We start from the raw sequence: 22,206 nt of genomic DNA on the forward strand, positions 1-22,206 counted from the left end.
CAGTACATTTCACCTTTTATTCACAAGCCAAAAAAAACTCAGTGTCCCACTTGCTTAAATTCCAACAGTGGTTACAAAAACAGAGGAATTACAGCAGTCCACATTGCTGCTCTGTGTTGCAACATGGTGTGACGATGACAAACTCTGCCCACTGCCCACTAGGAGATGAGGTGTATGCTGGAACAGTGGCAGACTAGCCCCCCTCTTAGCGCCAGGACCAGATGCAGCACTGAGCCTCCCTGGATCTTGTAGTCCGCAGCTGTCTTCTCATCGTTCCTGAGAGGGATGGGTTTAAGTCAGAGCAGATAAAACAAGTGTTGCATCCAAGATGTAATGCTGCCACTTGATTAACACTAGAACCACCCTAAACCAACTGTTTGATATTGTAAATAAAATAAATCAGCCCGCCCATAGCTATGTCCTGCTCCTTCCCTGACATTTTCCTGTTTTATTTTACATTACTCATTTGTCCATTTTTTTTAAATCACAAACATACATTTCTTTTCACACGTATTCCCAACTTAACCTGCCAAGACAATGCTCTGTAAGACGTTGGTACTCAGCCAGGTGCTGATGCGTGTCACTCTCCTGACTAAATTAACAATGAATGGACAATAATTGTGCACTTTCACAACTGAATTTAAATTGACCATGCTCCTTGTGTGTATATCATTCTTTCACATTTTACTTTATAAAAAGAAGCTGTTACAGTACTGATTTATTTACTAGAACGGAAAACATGCTACTTGTTGCAGTAGGTCCTTAGAATAATGCCAAACATACCCTTGAATATCCAAGTTGTTGAGCCAAGGGACTCAAACGATGCCAGCCCACTGAATGAATGGGCGATAATTGCACAGTCCTCCACAATCGAATTTAAAATAGGCCTAACTAAATGATAAGGAGGGTGAACAGATTGATTTAATTTAGAACAACAGTATAATGATGAGTTTGTGTTATGCCTATTTAATCATTGTTGGCTCTCATGTTAATAATTTGACCGTGCTTTGCTGGTTGATACGGGACTGTTTTATTTACTATAACTATTATTAAATCATATTTATTGTAAGGGCAACTAAAACATGCTACGTGTTGCATTAGGCCTTTAGAATAATGCAAAACACATCCTTGACTTTATCCAAGATGATGAGCGAGGGGAAAGAAAGAAACGATGCCAGTCAGCCTACGCAGCCGGCCCATCGAAACTACACCTAAAACTATACCGAAACTAATTTCACACCGCCTATAGACAAGATTAAATTGACAGTCTGAGTGACAATATTATCAGTTGTCGAATTGCACACGAAGAGACGGGCACATTTTGTAATTGACAGATGCAGGGAAAGAAGCATTACTTCATCAAATCATCACATGCAGGTAAAACGTTTTGATTGCTATATAGTATCAGAAAGATCATGTTGTGCAGTTTCTATGACACTTACGTTTGTCAAATAACTCAAAATTCAAGAGGTGCAGCTCTATTTCCAAATTTCACTTTTTAAAAGAATATCTGCTGCCCATGCACTCAGCACATGCCCACTCGGAGGCAGCATTTCTCTGGCTACTAAGACAAGATGAGTAACATAATAAAACTTAAAATATGGTATTCTGTTTAAGTTTAAATACATTTTCTTATTTCCACAATGTTTCTGTAGACCTGCCAAAACTAAATTATAAAGGGACTTATTTGTGATGGACTTGAACTAGTGTTTTTAGTTTGGACAAACTAATGAAAATGCCATTATGGTCTTTGAAATAATTGTTTAGTATTCTAATGTTAGCTAAGACCTTTATAAACACAAACAAATGATTATTCTTCAGATTGCATATACTACATGTATTTATTAGACTGTTATAATGCTGATGGGTCATTGGCTGGATATGTCGAAAATTGGCTTTAGGCTTACGTTTTTCACGAGGACGTCGTAGAATAATTTAAAACATATCCACGACTAACAAATAACTATTGACGTTATATTTATACATGGATATTGAGGCTATGATTAAGAAGTTGGAGCTCTTCTCTGTCTGCATCAACAAGGACAACACACAGGTCTTTCCATCATTGTATGATTTTTGTGTGTGCAAATGAACTCAAGCTTACGGACAATGTCAAATGTGATATAGCAAAGCACCGGAGTGAGTTGGGTGCCCAATTACGCAGGTACTTTCCCAAAACGGATGACACAAACAACTGGATTCGTTATCCCGTTCATCCCCTGCCTCCAGTCCACTTACTGACATCTGAACAAGAGAGCCTCGTCGAAATTGCAACAAGCGGTTCTGTGGAAATTAAATATAATCAGAAGCCACTCCCAGATTTCTGGATTGGGCTGCGCTCAGAGTATCCTACCTTGGCAATCACCCTGTTCAGACACTGATGCCCTTTGCAACCACGTACCTATGTCAGAGTGGATTCTCGGCCCTCACTAGCATGAAAACTAAATACAGGCACAGACTGTGTGTGGAAAATTATTTAAAACAGACTCTCTCCAATACAATCCAACATTGCAGAGTTATGTGCATCCTTTCAAGCATACCCTTCTCATTAACCTGTGGTGAGTTATTCACAATTTTCAATGAACAAAAGGTTTTATATGTAAGATGGTTAAATAAAGAGCTAAGTTATTTATTATTATTATTTGTGCCATGGTCCTATAAGAGCTCTTTGTCACTTCCCACAAGCCTGGTTGTGACAAAAACTCACACTCATTCTTATGTTTAATAAATGTATCGTATAGTGTGTGTGTGTGTGGCAGGCTTACAATGATGGAAAAAAAAACCTGACCCTGGTGCTAGAGGGGGTACGCAGCTGGAGGTTGAATGTTTGAAGGGGTACGGGACTATCAAAAGTTTGGGAACAACTGCTCTACTTATAGGCAGAAAGGCCAGGCGCTTCTGGTGTTAATGGGAGCAGATGTTTCATGACAAGATTGTGATGGAAGGGTTTATCACTTACATCTGTTTTCCACTGTAGATTAGTCTTTGTTGTTGAGGTGGAATCCCCTCTTTCTCCTCCACCCTTTCTTTAATTCTCTCCACCTTCATACGTGTACAAGAGAGGATATAAGCACATCATTACTGGAGATGACTCTCCAATGTATTACTGACATGAGCAACTTGATCTTTATATTACACATAGAAATAAAATGCATTAGATTAAAATCAACCTTCAGAGTAATGATGTTTCATACCTTGTCTGTGGGCTCAATGTCGATCTCTATTTCTTTGCCAGTGAGAGTCTGAAACAGAAAAAGTACGTTAACTAGCTAACTAACGTTATGTTAGGCAGCTAGCTAGTTAGCTAACATGGCTGTTGTTACAACATTGTAGCTATACGGGGATGACGGTTCAAAACCTGTAATGTCCACTATATAACTAGCGCTGTTCAGAGCAATACCTTTCCCAAATATATGTGTAAATAACATGTAAATTACGTCTAATATTACAATCCAACTAACGTTAGCTCGACGATGGTGAAATACGACCATACAGTCTGTAAACTAGAGGGCATGGCCACAAATTAAATGGCTGGTCTTACCTTAACCTTGATCAGCATTTTGACTTTAAATACGTTTTCAATCAATTTAAGATGAAATATCTAATCCACAAGTATAGTGTTGTGGTATTGTTGTCAAACTGAGCAAACCTTCTGATTAAACTTTACTTCCTGTGTAAGTCACTGTTTTGTCCGTTGTCCATCTACCGTATTTTGTGAGACATAGGTTCCGCTTTGCAAATAATTACTTTATGGGAAAATACTGTATGTGACTGTTATAAAGTTAACTTTAAAAAACGTTGTGCATGGGGGCATTGTCATGTTGTTACAGGAAAGGGCCTTCCCCCAAACTATTGCCACAAAGTTGGAAGCACAGAATTGTCTAGAATGTATGCTGTAGCGTTAAGATTTCCCTTCACTGGAACTAAGGGGCCTAGCCCAAACCATGAAAAACAGACCCAGAACATTATTCCTCCTCCACCAAACCTTACAGTTGGCACTATGCATTCGGGCAGATAGCGTTCTCCTGGCATCCAGAAAAATCCAGATTTGTCCGTTGGATGGTGAAGCGTGATTCATCACTCCAGAGAACCCGTTTCCACTGCTCCAGAGTCCAATTGCTGTGAACTTTACAGCACTGGCATTGCGCATGGTGATCTTAGGCTTGTGTGTGGCTGCTCGGCCTTGGAAACCCATTTCATGGAGCTCCCGGCTAACCTTTCTTGTGCTGACGTTACTTCCAGAGGCAGTTTGGAACTCGGAAGTGAGTGTTGCAACCGAGGACAGAGGCCCCCCCTCCACCAAGCAGGCAAACATTTTTTGTGGCCCCATCTTGATGGTGGAGAGAAATATTTACGTTTTAAAGGGAATTTGCAATTCTACTAATTTTGCCATGGGGCAGAGAGATAATTTTGCAGTTTTATAACAAATTTCAAGCAATTCTACTCGTTTTGACATGGGGCAGGGAGAAACGTTTTCAGTTTTAAAGCACATTTCTGCAGTTCTACACAGTTTGCCATGCGGCGGAGAGAACATTTAGAAATTCTATAACAAATTTCATGCAATTCTCCTAATTTTGCCATAGAGTGGAGAGAAATTTTTGCAGTTTTAAAAAATGTTTTCATGCAGTGCTACACTTTTTGCCATGGGGTGTAGAGTAATTATTGCAGTTTTAAAGGGCAATTCCACCACTTTTCAACCTCATATTCATCATCTTCCGCACCAAACCAGCGTCTACATACGTAAAAACATTGCATTTCTATCAAATCAAATCAAATGTATTTATAAAGCCCTTCTTACATCAGCTAATATCTCAAAGTGCTGTACAGAAACCCAGCCTAAAACCCCAAACAGCAAGCAATGCAGGTGTAGAAGTACGGTGGCTAGGAAAAGCTCCCTAGAAAGGCCAAAACCTAGGAAGAAACCAAGACAGGAACCAGGCTATGTGGGGTGGCCAGTCCTCTTCTAGCTGTGGCGGGTGGAGATTATAACAGAACATGGCCAAGATGTTCAAATGTTCATAGATGACCAAAAGGGTCAAATAATAATAATCACAGTAGTTGTCGAGGGTGCAACAGGTCATCACCTCAGGAGTAAATGTCAGCTGGCTTTGCATAGCCGATCATTCAGAGTATCTCTACTGCTCCTGCTGTCTCTAGAGAGTTGAAAACAGCAGGTCTGGGACAGATAGCAAGTCCGGTGAACATGTCAGGGTTCCATAGCCGCAGGCAGAACAGTTGAAACTGGAGCAGCACCACAGCCAGGTGGACTGGGGACAGCAAGGAGTCATCAGGCCAGGTAGTCCCGAGGCATGGTCCTAGGGTTCAGGTCCTCCGAGAGAAAGAAAGAAAGAAAGAGAGAGAGAAAGAGATAGAATTAGAGAGAGCATACTTAAATACACACAGGACACGATAAGACAGGAGAAATACTCCAGATATAATAGACTGACCCCAGCCCCCTGACACATAAACTACTGCAGCATAAATACTGGAGGCTGAGACAGGAGGGGTCGGAAGACACTGTGGACCCATCCGATGATACCCCCGGACAGGGCCAAACAGGCAGAATATAACACCACCCACTTTGCCAAAGCACAGCTCCCACACCACTAGAGGGATATCTTCAACCACCAACTTACCGTCCTGAGACAAGGCCGAGTATAGCCCACAAAGATCTCTGCCACGGCACAACCCAAGGGGGGGTGCCAACCCAGACAGGAAGATCACGTCAGTGACTCAACCCACTCAAGTGACGCACCCCTCCTAGGGACGGCATGGAAGAGCACCAGTAAGCCAGTGACTCACCCCCGTAATAGGGTTAGAGGCAGAGAATCCCAGTGGAGAGAGGGGAATCGGCCAGGCAGAGACATTTCTATGATCTATGGTTAAAAAATATATGGTCCTAAAACAATGCTTCTTTGTAACATCACTTGGTTGGATTAAAAGAAAAAACTTTAACTTTTTAACTTTGTATATGTTTCTTCAAAACATAGAAATTTGCCGTTTTCACATACAGTGCATTCGGAAAGTATTCAGACCACTTGACCTTTCCAACATTTTGTTACTTTACAGCCTTATTCTAAAATGTAAAGTAAATGTAGAATGTAAAAATGTTTTCCTCATCAATCTACGCACAATATCCCATCATGACAAAGCAAAAATATATATATATTTTTTGCAAATGTAATTTTTTTAAATTTTAAATATCACATATGCAGAAGTATTCAGACCCTTTACTCAGTACTTTGTTGAAGCACTTTTGGCAGTGATTACATACTCGAGTCTTCTTGGGTATGACGCTACAAGCTTGGCACACCTGTATTTGGGGAGTTTCTCCCATTCTTCTCTGCAAATCTTCTCAAGCTCTGTCAGGTTGGATGGGGACCGTCGCTGCACAGCTATTTTCAAGTCCGGGCTCTGGCTGTGCCACTCAAGGACATTCAAAGACTTGTCCTGAAGCCACTCCTGCATTGTTTTGGCTGTGTGCTTAGGGCCGTTGTCCCTTTGGAAGGTGAACCTTCGCCACAGTGTGAGGTCCTGAGCGCTCTGTAGTAGGTTTTCATCAAGGAGCTCTCTGTACTTTGCTCCGTTCATCTTTCCCTCGATCCTGACTAGTCTCCCAGTCCCTGCCGCTGAAAAACATCCCCACGGCATGATGCTGCCACCACCATGCTTCACCATACGGATGGTGCCAGGTTTCCTTCAGACGTGATGCTTGGCATTCAGGCCAAAGAGTTCAATCTTTCAACAGAGAGAATCTTGTTTCTCATTGTCTGGGAGTCTTAAGGTGCCTTTTGGCAAACTTTAAGCGGGCTGTCATGTGCCTTTTACTGAGGAGTGGCTTCCGTCTGGCCACTCTACCTTAAAGGGCTGATTGGTGGAGTGCTGCAGAGATGGTTGTCCTTCTTGAAGTTTCTCCCATCTCCACAGAGGAACTCTGGAGCTCTGTCAGAGTGACCATCGGGTTCTTGGTCATTTAAAGCAAATTGCCTGCAATTCTACTCATTTTGCCATGGGGCAGAGAGAAATGTGTGCAGTTTTAAAGAAAGTTTTCTGCAACTTTACAAATTTTGCCATGACTTACAGTATGCCCGAATAAGGATATCTGAGTGAAAGTGACTAACAAAATCAATAGGGTCACCCTGGAGTTCAGGGCCCCTGGGCATGTGCCCCAAGTTTAGATAACCGGCTAGACTAACTTATCAATTAAAAATGGTTAGCTAACATGGCTAATTGAGTGAGTGCCATTGATGGACAAAACAAGAGAAAAACTGCTGATGCAAAACCAAATTTAGAATTTGCACCTTGTGTATTCTACTATTTGAACTCACAACAGTAAATTGAGACCCCGACTGAGTTCCATTTATGGGGTTTTTATGGGGCCCTAAGTGACCAATTATGTCGCTTATGCCTGGAGCCGGCCCTGTTTTGAAACAAATAGCTTATACTTTTCAGTTTATTGAGAAGTCATTGAAAATAAATGCTCTTTTGTTATTATTTAATTATAATTTTAGATTATTTCCTGAATTGACTGCCTAATTCTAATTGAGCCCAATGCTGGCATAATACAGTAAAGTACACACACACACACAAATGTTTTGCCAAATAGTGTTTTTTTGAAACAACTCCAAACTTCAAGGAGTAGGCATTCAAGGAGTTGATCTGATGGTCGAATGTGATGTCATCAGCCTCGCCCTTGAGGAGAACAAAAGAGGAAAGGCCCACCCAGCCACTTGTGCCATGTCATGTCTGACCTGGACCACCTATTGAGATGTGCTTTTTGTTACAGGGGCAGTGCAGTCAAAAACGTGATTTTCCTGTAAAAAAAGAAAGAATAAAAGAGATATTTCCATACTATGAGATCGAAATAACACTGTGAAATTGTGAGAATGAAGATAATGGCCTTTCAAGTGTCAGATCTTTTTGGAAAAAAGTGCCTGGAATTTCAGCCTCTTCAGATGGGATGGAGTTTTTGGCCCACAATCTGATCTGATTATTCTGACCAAGAACCAGTCATTTTTATTTGCATATGTATCCTTCTACTTTAAAGGGGAAATGGGGTAGGCTCGCTAGAGTCTAGATGATCCTATCCGCCAATCAGGGCTATTTATGTAAATATATTTAAAAAATTATCAACACGCCCACACGATCAGACTGAGCATTTCAATGACAAAAGGAGGCTCAGGGAAATAAATGATTACAAATGTATTTTGAATTAATTTCATGAAATAAACACACACATTGATTTATTAGACATACAGTGATGATAAACAAAATATATTTAATGAACTTAACCACATGTAACATATGGATTTTCATAAGAATCAAAAGTCCCAATGCAAAGTTATACTTCACTTTTATATTTTTTTAGTTACTACATAAAACTGATCAGAATTCCAAAGAATGCCTATGTCACGCCGGGAAAAACATTTGGGGGGGTGTGACGTAATATGGAGTACCCGGCAAGCCAGCCTATTCCCTATAATGTAAACTCCAACAGAAATAACTTCAAATTAAACCAAATAATTTGCACTCATGATTACTTGTTTAAATTACATTTTCAGCCAACATACAAGTAAACACTTAATGAATTTATTATTACAAATCTCCTTGCAAGGTTGCTAGCCAACTAGCCTGCTAGTGTTAGCCCTACAAGCCTGCTGAAGTTAGCCCTACCAGCCCGATAATGTTATGTTAGCACTGCGTGAGTTAGCCAGTTTCTATCAACACAATAGCTTACAGCTACGTTAATGTAAACTAAAGTTTTGGAAATACGCAATCTAACCAGTTATCAAATAATGTTACCGGTATATGCAGTTATCCTAGCCAGCAAGCCAGCCAGTCTGTCAGCTTGCCTAGCCAGCCAACCACTACGGTCAACATAGCTAAGTAGTAACGTTAAGCCAGAGAATAACTAGTCTAGCACAGGCAGGAACCCACAGAACAACAACAAAGCCAGCATCCTTACAAAACACTATTGCAGTCAGAGTGCAGTATAACTGCAGTACACTGCAGTATACTGTAACTGCAGTTAGAGTGCAGTGTAACTGCAGTATGTTGCAAATACTGCATCCAAAATAATTGCAGTTTTAGTGCAGTATAACGGCAGGTCAACTGCAGTACACTGTAGTTATTCTTCAATTACTGTGCCAAAATACCACAGTTGACTGCAGTTACTGCCCTTTTACTGCAGTCTCAAAACTGCAATATTTTTGGTAAGGGGATATGAAGTAGAGAGAGCGGAGACTTACTAATTGATGGCTGAGTTAGCTACCAAAGTCAAAGAAGAGCCAAGGAGAGGCCTTCAGCGGGAGAGGATGTTTCACTGGCTAAGGTAACACTCGCGATGACACTTGCAATGTAGGTTGGTAGGAAATAGAGGTTGCAGGCTTCACATTCACGCTCTGCTCATTCTGAATCCTGCCTTCCACTAGTTATACTAAGCCACCAAAGTTTTCTGGGATGAAATTAGCACTGTACATAGTAGACCTGCGCATAGCTCCCAATCTCCAATCCGCATGTTTCAACCAGACAAACCGGTCCCACTGCAAAGCCAGCTTCTTGTTTTTGGGGCACAAATGAGTCGTAACACCGTCCTTGTGGGTATTACTACTCTATGTGGGTATTACAGTACTAGCTACGAATGACGGAAAACTACTATAACACTCACTCACTCGCTCACTTAACTACCAAACGCACAGAAAAAGATGCAACATAGTTTTTTTTACATTAATTTAAATGGTTTCTTCTTCATGGATATACATAGTAAATCACCTGCACCAACACTTGGTTTGGAATGGCTTGTAGCTAACGTTAGCCAGCTGGAACTAGCTAGGTAGCACCGATTCTCCATATGAAGTTGAGAAAGAGTGCATTGTGGGTAGTTCCAAAGATATCCGGAAATAACATGTTTGACACGTTAACATGCTATGTTTCTAGTTATAGGAAACCGGATCGTGACTACAACTAAGTTATTAAGTCCTTGACCACACTGTGTTATTACTTTGTTGAGTAAAAACTCATGCATGTTGCCCTTTAAGTAAATCAGGTCTTAAAGTAAGTGAAAAAGGAGACTGGAGGAGGACTTTAAGCAAGTGGCGTGCCGTGGGCCTGGGGCCTGGGCCTTCAGTGAGGTCCTACACAGTCCCACCCGAATTAATCCACCTCTTATTACCATCATTATGATGCCATGGCTCTAGACACTATACATTTAGACAGAAACGCAGTATAACCACCTTGAAATTTACATTTTTATTCAGAGGGGAAGAGTACAATACAGTACAGTTCAACTAATAGGCAAGAACATAGTCGAGTGCATCAGAGTTATATTAATATTCTTCTTCTATCCATTTCTGGTCCACAAACTTTGAGCTTTAAGTAAAAAAAAAAAGAGTTAGCACTTTCATCGTGTCCCCTAAATGAAAGTTCCTGTTTACCCAATATTTAACTATTTTTCTTCACCTTTTCATTGTGCAACTCCGTTGCCCTGCCCGCTTGTTCGTTGAGCTGTAGATCCACTCGGGTGTCCCAAAAAGTTTTCAAAAGCACCATTGTGTAAGTGCCCAGCCGTACTTTGGTGTCTCGTTGCTGCCTTGGTTAGACAACTCAAGTTTGCAAAGCCAGTGTGGCTCCAAACACCAAATCGATCACTTGCAAATAATAGGCATTCCAAGCAGTACAGTTTGTAGTGCTTCTCGGAGCCTGTGAGCCATTGATAGTGCTCGTAGTTGGAACTTTGAAAGTGGCGAACAAACCCCTTTCCCGCCTGTGACAGGCTTTGTAGCGTCGGCGTCGGGCGACCTCTCCTTACAATGTCTAACTTTTCTTGAAAAGTTTGTCTTGAGAATGGCGTTATAATTATATCCTCGACCAAATCGATATCTTCTCCTCCTTCCGCCATTGTGGGTTGAAAAAACAGCTTAGTAGTACGCAAATTAATTTGTTTATCAAATTCAGTTTCCTAGTTCTGAGGTTCTGCATAGACCTGCCTCTCAATATTGGTAATCCAATCAAAAGACGTGCACGCACTACACCTGCTAGCTGGCTCCTGTGTAACACTGGAGCCAGCCAGCAGGCGGACAATAGCCAACTCTAAAGCTGATTGGTTGACACTAAATTTTCATTCACTCTACAAGTGCCCACACTGTTGATTCTGAAAGCATGAGGGCAGATTTTAGACCCCTGGCAACACATGATGGCTGAATATGATTGGATAAAAAATCTAACATAAAGACCAGCCCTCCAAATCTCAACCTGGGGCTGGAAGCAGTGCAACCAAGAGGAAAGCTATGAAATGAAGAGTATAACTCTTACTCTGGGGCATAATTGAATACATTTTTGTGGGAAAATATATTTAAAAAATATATATATTCTGATGATGTTAAGGCCAGCAGAGAAGGCCTTGCTGGCCCTGACGGCCCACCACTGCTTTAAGCTAATTGGTTCGGCCTAATTAGTCCATAAATGTTTCTAGTTTCAGGCCCTCCGGGATCCTTCAGTCATAATTCTCCTTTGGCAATGTGCAACCATTTTGTCTGTTGTATCAGCAAGTGTTACAAATAAAGGTAAGTGCATGATATAATATCTGCGAGACCATTTGAATAGACTACTGCTACCTATCTCATGATGACAGCCTAATAGACTTGCCAAGTTGTGTTGATGTTGGCTAATGAGATGTGAATGATGACGTTGTCAAATTTCATTTTCAGATTTGAATGTAGATTGTGAGACATGCTCCATTAAAGTGACATGGAAGGTCAGTCCAGAGTTGGTTGAAAACGCAGCCGTCTCTTCCTTGGAAACTGCGTTCCATCCACATTTAAAGGGAGGCTGAACTTCCTGATTTAGCTTTGGTTTCAATTCTCCTCATTAGGAAATGCGACTGAGAACAAGATTTGGGTCTTGGAGACGTGCTTTGATGTGAGTGTCTTTTGTGTGTGTGTTTGAATGTGGGAAGCGTTTGTACTTTCACTCTGCTAAAACAGTACACAGTTATTCACATACCCTTCTAGATAACTTGAAACAATCTAACTAGGTCTTGTGTCTGGAAGTAGCCTAGACTAGCTAGCAAGTTAGTCAACTTCTTTCACCAATTAGCTTCAGCCGTCCAGTGTGCGATGGTGGCAAAATTGGTTTGACTCTGGATAGCCTATGCCAGTTAGGGACTGTCAATAAATTATAGAATGTAAATTTGACTATATTTACATGTTGCACATATTTTTGATGTCTCAGTAAATGCTTTAAATATGTGTATATGAATGTTAAGTCATAGACATTTTTGCTTTAGACTTTTTTAAATAATGCCCCATGTACATTGTCTTATTTACTAATGGTCCCTAACTAGCCCATTCGGAATATTGAATGTCAAACCAAATTTACCATGGCCATTACCATCGGGTCGCGTGCAGCGACGATCCAAATTGATGATTACTTTGGTGCTGTCAGCTGTGGGCATGTGGGCAGGATTAAAATAAACCTTTTACGGTACCCTTCATTCCATGACATATCATTTTCCCCCCTAATTATCTCTCAAATCTCAATTTTGGACGAGACTGACTTTATCACCAAAATAATCCTATTTACACTTTGTAGTCAAGTTTGACACTAGAATGTTTCTGACTAATATCGATGCCACATAGGCCGTTATCTACAAGATAAGTTGTTTATTGCCTTCAGTTACTCTTTAATGTTCTGCCCAATAGCGAAAGGGAGTCAACATTACACTACAACCTCCATGACCGCACCATCCAGAACTCTACAGTGACTTTGGAAACTATTCAGACCCCCTGACTTTTTCCACATTTTGTTACATTACAGCCGTGTTCTAAAATTTATTAAATAAAACAATTTCCTCAGCAATCTACACACAATACCCCATACTGAAAAAGCGAAAACTGAATTTTTGGACATTTATGCAAATATATTAAAAACAGAAATACCTTATTTACATAAGTATTCAGACCCTTTGCTGTGAGACTCAAATTTGAGCTCAGGTGCATCCTGTTTCCATTGATCATCCTTGAGATGTTTCTACAACTTGATTTGAGTCCATGTGTGGTAAATTCAATTGATTGGACATTATTTTGGAAAGGCACACACCTGTCTATATAAGGTCCCACAGTTGACAGTGCATGTCAGAGCAAAAATGAGGTTGAAGGAACTGTCTGTAGAGGTTCGGAACAGGATTGTGTCAAGGCATTGAAGGTCCCCAAGAACACAGTGGCCTCCATCATTCTTAAATGGAAGAAGTTTGGAACCACCAAGACTTCCTAGAGCTGGCCACCCAGCCAAACTGAGCAATCGGGGGAGAAGGGCCTTGGTCAGATTTGGGACCAAGAACCTGATGGTCACTTTGACCGAGCTGTAGAGTTCCTCTGTGGAGATCGGAGAACCTTCCAGAAGGACAACCATCTCTGCAGCACTCCACCAATTAGGCCTTTATGTTAGAGTGTCCAGATGGAAGCAACTACTCAGTAAAAGGCACGTGACAGCCCGCTATGAGTTTTCCAAAAGGCACTCTCATGAGAGTCCTGTAAGGCTCCAAATAGGTCAGATCAGCTTTACAATAAATTACTTCCGCCAGACCCCCTTTCACCCGCAGAGGGGGGAGAAGGGAACTGGTGGGGGGTTGACAGCTCACAACCAGAACATTCAGCTATCTCCCTCTCCAAATTCACCTAAGGAATGTGCCTTTGTTGACACATACATTTTCCTTCTGAAAAATGTTCTAAAGCGAATACTGGAACAATATTTCTAACATAGAATGTGGGGAATGGTCAAAGGTGATCTAAAAAAATTATAATGTAATTTCAGTTATTTTGTGATGTCATTAAAAATGTTATAAAGGAAATACTGTAACTTGAAAAGTGTACACACTACATGTACAAAGTTTCCATCTTCAACGTTGTGTATGAAATATGAACAATTATTTTGGGGTTTTTGTTGAGAGGGATGTGATCTTAACTATAAGAGGAAATTGTTTCTATAACTTTGTACAAATACTCCTGACATCCATTTCTTTCTCTCTCTCGGAGGACCTGAGCCCTAGGACTATGCCTCAGGACTACCTGGCATGATGACTCCTTGCTGTCCCCAGTCCACCTGGCCATGCTGCTGCTCCAGTTTCAACTGTTCTGCCTGCGGCTATGGAACCCTGACCTGTTCACCGGACGTGCTACCTGTCCCAGACCTGCTGTTTTCAACTCTTTAGAGACACCTCAGGAGCGGTAGAGATACTCTGAATGATCGGCTATGAAAAGCCAACTGACATTTACTCCTGAGGTGCTGACTTGCTGCATCCTCGACAACTACTGTGATTATTATTATTTGACCATGCTGGTCATTTATGAACATTTGAACATCTTGGCCATGTTCTGTTATAATCTCCACCCGACACAGCCAGAAGAGGATTGGCCACCCCTCATAGCCTGGTTCCTGTCTTGGTTTCTTCCTAGGTTTTGGCCTTTCTAGAGAGTTTTTCCGAGCCACCGTGCTTCTACACCTGCATTGCTTGCTGTTTGGGGTTTTAGGCTGGGTTTCTGTACAGCACTTTGAGATATCAGCTGATGTAAGAAGGGGCTATATAAATCCATTTGATTTGATTTGATTTGAAATTTGGCCCAACACACTACAGCCCCAGCTTCCGGCAGGGCAGGCGGAGGGGGGCCTGCCCGGAAGGGGGGGCCTCACTGCGGTGACGGTCAAGCGCACCTCTTCTGCCATCCACAAGCTTGTTTAAGTGATTCCTGGACGGCTCTCCAGGTCTCCTTCGAGCGCTGCACACACTCCTCCACAGCAGGAACTTCAGTCTGGCTCTGATGCCATGGGGCCAGGACTGGCTGGTAGCCCAACATGCACTGGAAGGGTGACATGTTAGTGGAGGAGTGGCGGAAGGAATTCTGAGCCACCTTCGCCCATGGGACTTACCTCGCCCATTCACCAGGCCGGTCCTGGCAATACGACCGAGGAAACCTACCCACATCCTGGTTTACTCTCTCCACCTGCCCATTACTCTCGGGGTGAAAATCCGAGATCAGGCTGATCGAGACCCCCAGACGCTCCATAAACGCCCTCCAAACTCTGGACGTGAACTGGGGACCCCGATCAGAAATGATGTCCTCAGGCACCCCGTAGTGCCGGAAGACATGGGTAAACATGGCCTCCGCAGTCTGCAGGGCCGTAGGGAGACCGGGCAACGAGATGAGTCGGCAGGACTTAGAAAACCGATCCACAACGACCAGGATCGTGGTGTTTCCCTGAGACGGGGGAAGGTCGGTGAGAGAATCCACCGACAAATTCGACCACGGCCGTTGTGGAACGGTTGAGGCGCTGTAACTTCCCTCTAGGCAGGTGTCGAGGAGCCTTGCTCTGCGCGCACCGAGCAGGAGGAGACATAAAACCTCACGTCCTTGGCCAAAGTGGGCCACCAGTACCTCCCCCTAAGACTCCGCACTGTCCTGTCAATACCAGGATGACCCGAAGAGGGTAGCGTATGGGCCCACCGAATCAAACGATCACAAACACCAAGCGGCACGTACTGAACACCTGCTGGACACTGAGGAGGTGCAGGTTCCAACCGTAACGCCCGCTCAATTTCTGAGTCCACCTCCCATACCACCGGTGCTACCAGACATGGAGCTTGAAGGATGGGAGTAGGATCGTTGGACCGCTCCTTGGTGTCATAGAGACGGTACAGCGCGTCAGCCTTAGTATTAAGGGAGCCTGGCCTATAGGAGATTGTGAACCGAAATCTGGTAAAAAAATAAAAAAAAACATGTCCCTCCTTGCCTGACGCGGATTCAATCTCCTCGTTGCCCGGATATACTCGAGATTAAGATGGTATGTCCAGATGAGGAAAGGGTGCTTGGCCCCCCTCAAGCCAATGTCTCCACACCTTCAGAGCTTTTACCACAGCTAACAACTAACAACAGCTAACAACCGGTCCCCCACGCCGGACTGAGCTTTCTCGAGAGGAAAGCTTTGGTGGCGTGCCTAAGCACTGTGACAGCACGGCTCCAAACCCAGCCTCGGACTCGTCCACCTCCACTATGAACGCCAACGAGTGGTCCGGATGAGCCAGCACGGGAGCGTCGGTGAACAGCTCCTTCAGACAACTGATTGCTCTGTCTGCCTCCGCTGACCACCGCAAGCGAGCCGGCCCCCCCTTCAGCAGTGAGGTAATTGGGAGCAGCTACCCCGGGTAAACCTCCGGTAGTAATTGGCAAACCCTAAAAACCGCTGCACCTCCTTAACCGTGGTCGGAGTCGGCCAATTACGCACGGCTGTAACGCGGTCACACTCCATCCCCACCCCTGAGGTGGAAATGCGATAACCCAGGAAGGAAACGGCTTGTTTGGAGAACACACATTTCTCAGCCTTGACGTACAGGTCATGCTCCAGTAGTCACCTAAGTACCTTACGCAACAGAGACACATGTGTGGCAGAATAGATCAGTATATCATCGATATACACCACCACACCCTGCCCGTGCAGGTCTCTGAGAATCTCGTCTACGAAAGCGTCTACGAAAGCGCTGCCCGAACAGGCAGGGGAGCCACCTTCGGTGGGAGTCGTGACACCGACAATGTGTATGCCGCAATCTTATCTATTTCAAATATTCTCATTGATCAAGACAGGCGGGTGTCATTCAATAACACGCAGTTAATCAGGAAAGCTTGTTTTGCTTCATTCTGTTGAGCCATTTTCTTTGGCCAAATTAAGTTCCAAATGTAATGCTGTGTTTGCTGAAATGTAATAGCCTGCTCACATTTTCCCTGTAAACAATACCTTGACTTACTTTTGATATTACCCTGATAAAGTTTAGAAACTTTTGTGAAGGTTTGGTGTGGCTGTTATTAAACATTTTACTGCAGTGTGCTTAATCAGGGTCACAGAGTGTTTTTGGTAAGTCTTAAACAAAAGTATGCACCTCACACCAGTGGAGGCTCTTTAGAGGAGGAAGGGGAGGACCATCCTCCTCAGTGAATTTCATACAAATAATAATAGTGAAACATTAAAAAAAGTTATAATTTTTAGATAACACTATGCTAAATATATTCACCAAATAATTGATTAAAACACACTGTTTTGAAATGAAGGTCTACAGTAGCCTCAGCAGCACTCTAGGGTAGCACCATGGTGTAGCCGGAGGACAGCTAGATTCTGTCCTCCTCTGGGTACATTGACTTCAATACAAAACCTAGGAAGCTCATGGTTTTCACCATCCATAAACAGTAATTATGATCATTTCCGGAGGACGTCATCCAACCGATCAGAGCTCTTGCAGCATGAACTGACATGTTGTCCACCCAATCAAAAGATCAGAGAATGATTCTAGTACTGAAAGCATAAGCTGCAGCTAGCTAGCACTGCAGTGCATAAAAGAGAGAGAGAGAGAGATACAATAGTTGAACAGTGGCCCTAATATCTCCCAATGCCTAAAACCGAGGAGAAAATGAAAGTTGATCAACTCATGTCAGCCTGTGCATGACAGGAAGCCAACCTGCCCAGTAGCCTTTGCTAACATTTCAGCATAATAAAGGCATAGAATAGTTCTCATAATGTGCAACCAGATTATTTCATAATAATGTAATCTTTCTCGTAATAATGAGCTAATGGCTTATTTCGTTATAAGGAGTTATTGAATTTTTATTTTGTAATAACGTGATCTTCTCGTAATAATTATATACAGTGGGGCAAAAAAGTATTTAGTCAGCTACCAATTGTGCAAGTTCTCCCACTTAAAAGATGAGAGGCCTGTAATTTTCATCATAGGTACACTTCAACTATGACAGACAAAATTAGAAAGAAAAAAAATCCAGAAAATCACATTGTAGGATTTTTTATGAATTTATTTGCAAATTATGGTGGAAAATAAGTATTTGGTCAATAACAAATGTTTATCTCAATACTTTGTTATATACCCTTTGTTGGCAATGACAGAGGTCAAACATGTTCTGTAAGTCTTCACAAGGTTTTCACACACTGTTGCTGGTATTTTGGCCCATTCCTCCATGCAGATCTCCTCTAGAGCAGTGATGTTTTGGGGCTGTTGCTGGGCAACACGGACTTTCAACTCCCTCCAAAGATTTTCTATGTGGTTGACATCTGGAGACTGGCTAGGCCACTCCAGGACCTTAAAATGCTTCTTACGAAGCCACTCCTTCGTTGCCCGGGCGGTGTGTTTGGGATCATTGTCATGCTGAAAGACCCAGCCACGTTTCATCTTCAATGCCCTTGCTGATGGAAGGAGGTTTTCACTCAAAATCTCACGATACATGGCCCCATTCATTCTATCCTTTACACGGATCAGTCGTCCTGGTCCCTTTGCAGAAAAAAAGCCCCAAAGCATGATGTTTCCACCCCCATGCTTCACAGTAGGTATGGTGTTCTTTGGATGCAACTCAGCATTCTTTGTCCTCCAAACACGACGAGTTGAGTTTTTACCAAAAAGTTATATTTTGGTTTCATCTGACCATATGACATTCTCCCAATCTTCTTCTGGATCATCCAAATGCTCTCTAGCAAACTTCAGACGGGCCTGGACATGTACTGGCTTAAGCAGTGGGACACGTCTGGCACTGCAGGATTTGAGTCCCTGGCGGCGTAGTGTGTTACTGATGGTAGGCTTTGTTACTTTGGTCCCAGCTCTCTGCAGGTCATTCACTAGGTCCCCCCGTGTGGTTCAGGGATTTTTGCTCACGGTTCTTAATAATTTTGACCCCACGGGGTGAGATCTTGCGTGGAGCCAAAGATCGAGGGAGATTATCAGTGGTCTTGTATGTCTTCCATTTCCTAATAATTGCTCCCACAGTTAATTTCTTCAAACCAAGCTGCTTACCTATTGCAGATTCAGTCTTCCCAGCCTGGTGCAGGTCGACAATTTTGTTTCTGGTGTCCTTTGACAGCTCTTTGGTCTTGGCCATGGTGGAGTTTGGAGTGTGACTGTTTGCAGTTGTGGACAGGTGTCTTTTATATTGATAACAAGTTCAAACAGGTGCCATTAATACAGGTAACGAGTGGAGGACAGAGGAGCCTCTTAAAGAAGAAGTTACAGGTCTGTGAGAGCCAGAAATCTTGCTTGTTTGTAGGTGACCAAATACTTATTTTCCACCATAATTTGCAAATAAATTCATTAAAAATCCTACAATATGATTTTCTGTTTTTTTTTCTCATTTTGTCTGTCATAGTTGAAGTGTACCTATGGTGAAAATTACAGGCCTCTCTCATCTTTTTAAGTGGGAAAACTAGCACAATTGCTGACTAAATACTTTTTTGCCCCACTGTAAATGAAAAAAATCTGAGTGACAGCAATACGTCACTGTACGTTGCAGACTTGACATGTCTACAACACATGGCAGCTGGGAGGCGGACCACACTTTATTGTCTCTGGGCAACTGGACATCATTGGCAAAAGTGGGCATGCAAGTAATCCATACCCAACCCATTGTGACATACTCACTTCAAATCTTGTTTTGGACGAGACTGACTTTATGACCAAATTTATCCTATGTACACTGTGTAGTCCATCTTGACACGATTCTGAATGTTTCTGACTCATATCAATGCCACATAGGCTGTTTATAACCAGATAAGTTGGTTCTACGAGGCAGTTCCCCTTGAATCTTTCTGTCCCTGTACAAATACTTTGAAAATGCATTATTGTTTGCTTCTTCCCATGAGCTAATCACTGATCTGACATGACTGAGTGAAAGCACTCCACCATAATAAAAGGTTTCAGTTTTTAACCATTTTCTTTACCGACAGAAACCACTATCTCAATTTAATTTGCACAATATTAAATCTGCACAGGATTACATTTGCTTGATGTTACTGTTCAACGATATCGTTGCAATGAAAACCATCTGATCCTTTTGCTTTAGGAACTATGGCTGTTTTGCACAGGCAGCCCAATTCTGATATTTTTTTGGTGTTTTGATCAATCACATTAGATCTTTTCACTGTAGCTCTTTTTCATTGCAGATATCTGATAATATCTAAATGCAGCCTATCTGATAGTAAATAAATTAGGAGAATTGGATGAGTTCGTAACGATTTCCAAATCAGGGATTGATCGCCTGCAGCTGGAGGTTGTTAACAGCGAACACACTGATGACAGTGATTAACTTGAGTGCTTGCTGGCAGGTATAAATACGTCTCTTCAACTGAACATTGTCATTCAATTAATACTATTTAGTCATGAAGGCTTACTTTTGGCACAGTGCGGTCCTCCTAGGCATGGCTGTTGCGACCATTGTGGCACAGGATGGTAATGTGTTCTATTATTTTCTTTGTGCATTCAGTTTTTGTTTGGGAGGTGAGCATTGACTTATAAAATAAAACTCATGGCAATGTTGCAGAAGTTTAATTTTATATTTGAGACTATAACTAGACAGCCTTGTCCTCCTGGCAGATCTGAAGGTGGACTGTGGCCGTGACTCAGTCACCCTGAGATGGGGGGCGGCCCAGTCACAGATGGACACCTCACTCCTCCGGCTGGGAGGCTGTTATCCAAGCAGTATCTCTGCTGGGGAGGCTATGTTTCAAGTGGAATTCAGTGACTGTAACTTCAGTAGACTGGTAGGGTTTAGCAGGAGTTGTGTATTTGGCTGTCAGAAATGGTGTTTAAACCCTATCCCTCCTACCTCACTACAGGTGACTGGGGACACATTGATGTACATGAATGAGCTGATCTATATGTCTGGTCCTAAAGCTCAACTGAAGTCTTTCTCTCATCCAGTGGTTTGTGCCTATGAAAGGTGATTTGTGGCTGTTCGTGTACTCAATAATAAATGTTTCTATTTTATTGATGTTGCATTGTGTCCTAATGCTGAACTAGAACAAGTTTAACCATGAATTCACTCTTGGCTAAATGTTTAATTTATTTCCCTGGGTCTGTGTAGGCCTGCAGACTGGGTGCCTCGCATGTTTGACCCAGTGTTTCATACGTATGGTCAAGGAGATCTTGTCTTCCACATGGAACTTATGAAGGGTAGGGTTGACACTGCCTGAAGTACACCACTTGAATCTTGTAGATGTAAGCCTGACCACATACATATCCTACAGATGACTTCTCTGGACCACATCTGTCTCGGGAATATCCCCTGGGCTCCTTCATCCACATCTCTGCAGCAGTGGAGCAGCTGGTCCATCAGCCCTTGCTGCTGCTGTTAGAGGAGTGTGTGGCAACCACAACACCAGAGGTGCAGTCTGAGGGCCCGGTGCACCCCATCATCACCAACAAGGGGTATGTACCACTGGGCTATACAGCAGCATGCTGTTTAGAGCTGTTGCTCCACGTGACTCTGGATTTGTCTAAATCATTAGTGATTGTCAAATGTTTTGTTCTCCTCAGATGTCTTGTCGCTAGCAAGACTTCAAATTCAAAGTTTGAACCAAGACAGAAAACCTCTGAAATCCATCTGTCTCTGCAAGCCTTCAAGTTCGCCGTTGGCAAGGAAGTGGGTGTACTAATCTACATGATTGACAGTTTGTCACCTCTTAAATGTGCAGTAATATCCTTAATTTCTTCTCAGGTGTATATTCACTGCAATCTTTTGGCTTGGGACCCCAGTGGCCTTGACACAAGCAAGAAGGCCTGCCACTATGTGAAAGGGCATGGGTAAAATGTGTACACGTTACAAAAATATTAGTATTTTGGAGGTACTTTTAGCACGTTAAAGTACTACTCTGGTTTCATGTGCTTGTTTTCGCCCTCCAGTTGGGCGCTCCTTGATGACCCCTACCATAGTACCCTCTGTGGCTGCTGTGACTCCAGCTGCGAGCCCTGGAAGACAAGTGGAATTGCATCAGGTACTACTCTTTGTGCACCCCCACTAAAATGTTTACTTATTGTCCCAGGGCAATAGATTGCTGGACACAGAAACGAAGGTGTCCCAATCAGGTTTAATGTTTGAACTTCCTCTTTTCAGGGAAACATGGGTCAACTCAAAATGCTGTTCTTATTGGACCACTTGTTATCACTGACAATTCACTGGCCTGAGAAGATTGACTGGGTTTGCTTTTATCCCTGCCCAATTAACATTTGAGAGTTTATTGTTGGATTTGCATTATTTCATTGACCTGTACATCAGTTCTTGTATTTGTTTCAGGTATGAACCTGAACAGATGTGACTCGTGGGAGGCCATCTACCTTGCATGCCTGACTCTGTAGTGTCTGACTTGATTTGAAATAAATGTTTAATATTTACA

The 22,206-nt window shown here is 42.6% G+C and overlaps 2 protein-coding genes across 4 annotated transcripts; one reads left to right on the forward strand and one right to left on the reverse strand.

The window, feature by feature from the left end:
• Positions 1–3: 3 nt before the first annotated feature.
• Positions 4–3,676, reverse strand: LOC110508476 (ubiquitin-like protein NEDD8). The gene is made up of 4 exons (XM_021589014.3): positions 3,542–3,676; positions 3,195–3,242; positions 2,960–3,042; positions 4–276 (listed from the first exon to the last, which is right to left on the reverse strand). Exons 1-4 carry the CDS (start codon positions 3,557–3,559, stop codon positions 159–161), a joined length of 267 nt encoding a protein of 88 aa, XP_021444689.1. The 5' UTR covers positions 3,560–3,676; the 3' UTR covers positions 4–158.
• Positions 3,677–20,189: 16,513 nt separating this feature from the next.
• Positions 20,190–22,206, forward strand: LOC110508477 (zona pellucida sperm-binding protein 3). 3 transcript variants are annotated; one of them, XM_021589016.3, is made up of 10 exons: positions 20,190–20,263; positions 20,408–20,574; positions 20,650–20,753; positions 20,898–20,986; positions 21,061–21,241; positions 21,350–21,455; positions 21,531–21,616; positions 21,716–21,807; positions 21,927–22,010; positions 22,089–22,206. In XM_021589016.3, the coding sequence occupies exons 1-9, from the start codon at positions 20,194–20,196 to the stop codon at positions 21,995–21,997; spliced, it is 966 nt and encodes a 321-aa protein (XP_021444691.3). In that variant the 5' UTR covers positions 20,190–20,193; the 3' UTR covers positions 21,998–22,010; positions 22,089–22,206. The 3 variants fall into 3 exon arrangements, with proteins under 3 accessions (XP_021444691.3, XP_021444692.3, XP_021444690.3); XM_021589017.3 differs by having other exon boundaries at positions 22,107–22,206; XM_021589015.3 differs by having other exon boundaries at positions 21,927–22,206.

Source organism: Oncorhynchus mykiss, chromosome 28 (assembly GCF_057628025.1).
Source record: "Oncorhynchus mykiss isolate SJ-2025 chromosome 28, ASM5762802v1, whole genome shotgun sequence".
NCBI classification, from domain to species: Eukaryota; Metazoa; Chordata; class Actinopteri; order Salmoniformes; family Salmonidae; genus Oncorhynchus; species Oncorhynchus mykiss.

Bases quoted from the DNA above. Each gene is read 5' to 3' on its own strand.
- LOC110508476 (XM_021589014.3), bottom strand. The intron at 3,043-3,194 runs GTATGAAACATC...ACACGTATGAAG, and splicing joins ACATTGAGCCCACAGACAAG to GTGGAGAGAATTAAAGAAAG. The intron at 277-2,959 runs GTAAGTGATAAA...CATCCCTCTCAG, and splicing joins ATCTACAGTGGAAAACAGAT to GAACGATGAGAAGACAGCTG.
- LOC110508477 (XM_021589015.3), top strand. From the start codon at position 20,194: ATGAAGGCTTACTTTTGGCACAGTGCGGTCCTCCTAGGCATGGCTGTT. The intron at 20,264-20,407 runs GTAATGTGTTCT...TCCTCCTGGCAG, and splicing joins GACCATTGTGGCACAGGATG to ATCTGAAGGTGGACTGTGGC. The intron at 20,987-21,060 runs GTAGGGTTGACA...CATATCCTACAG, and splicing joins CCACATGGAACTTATGAAGG to ATGACTTCTCTGGACCACAT.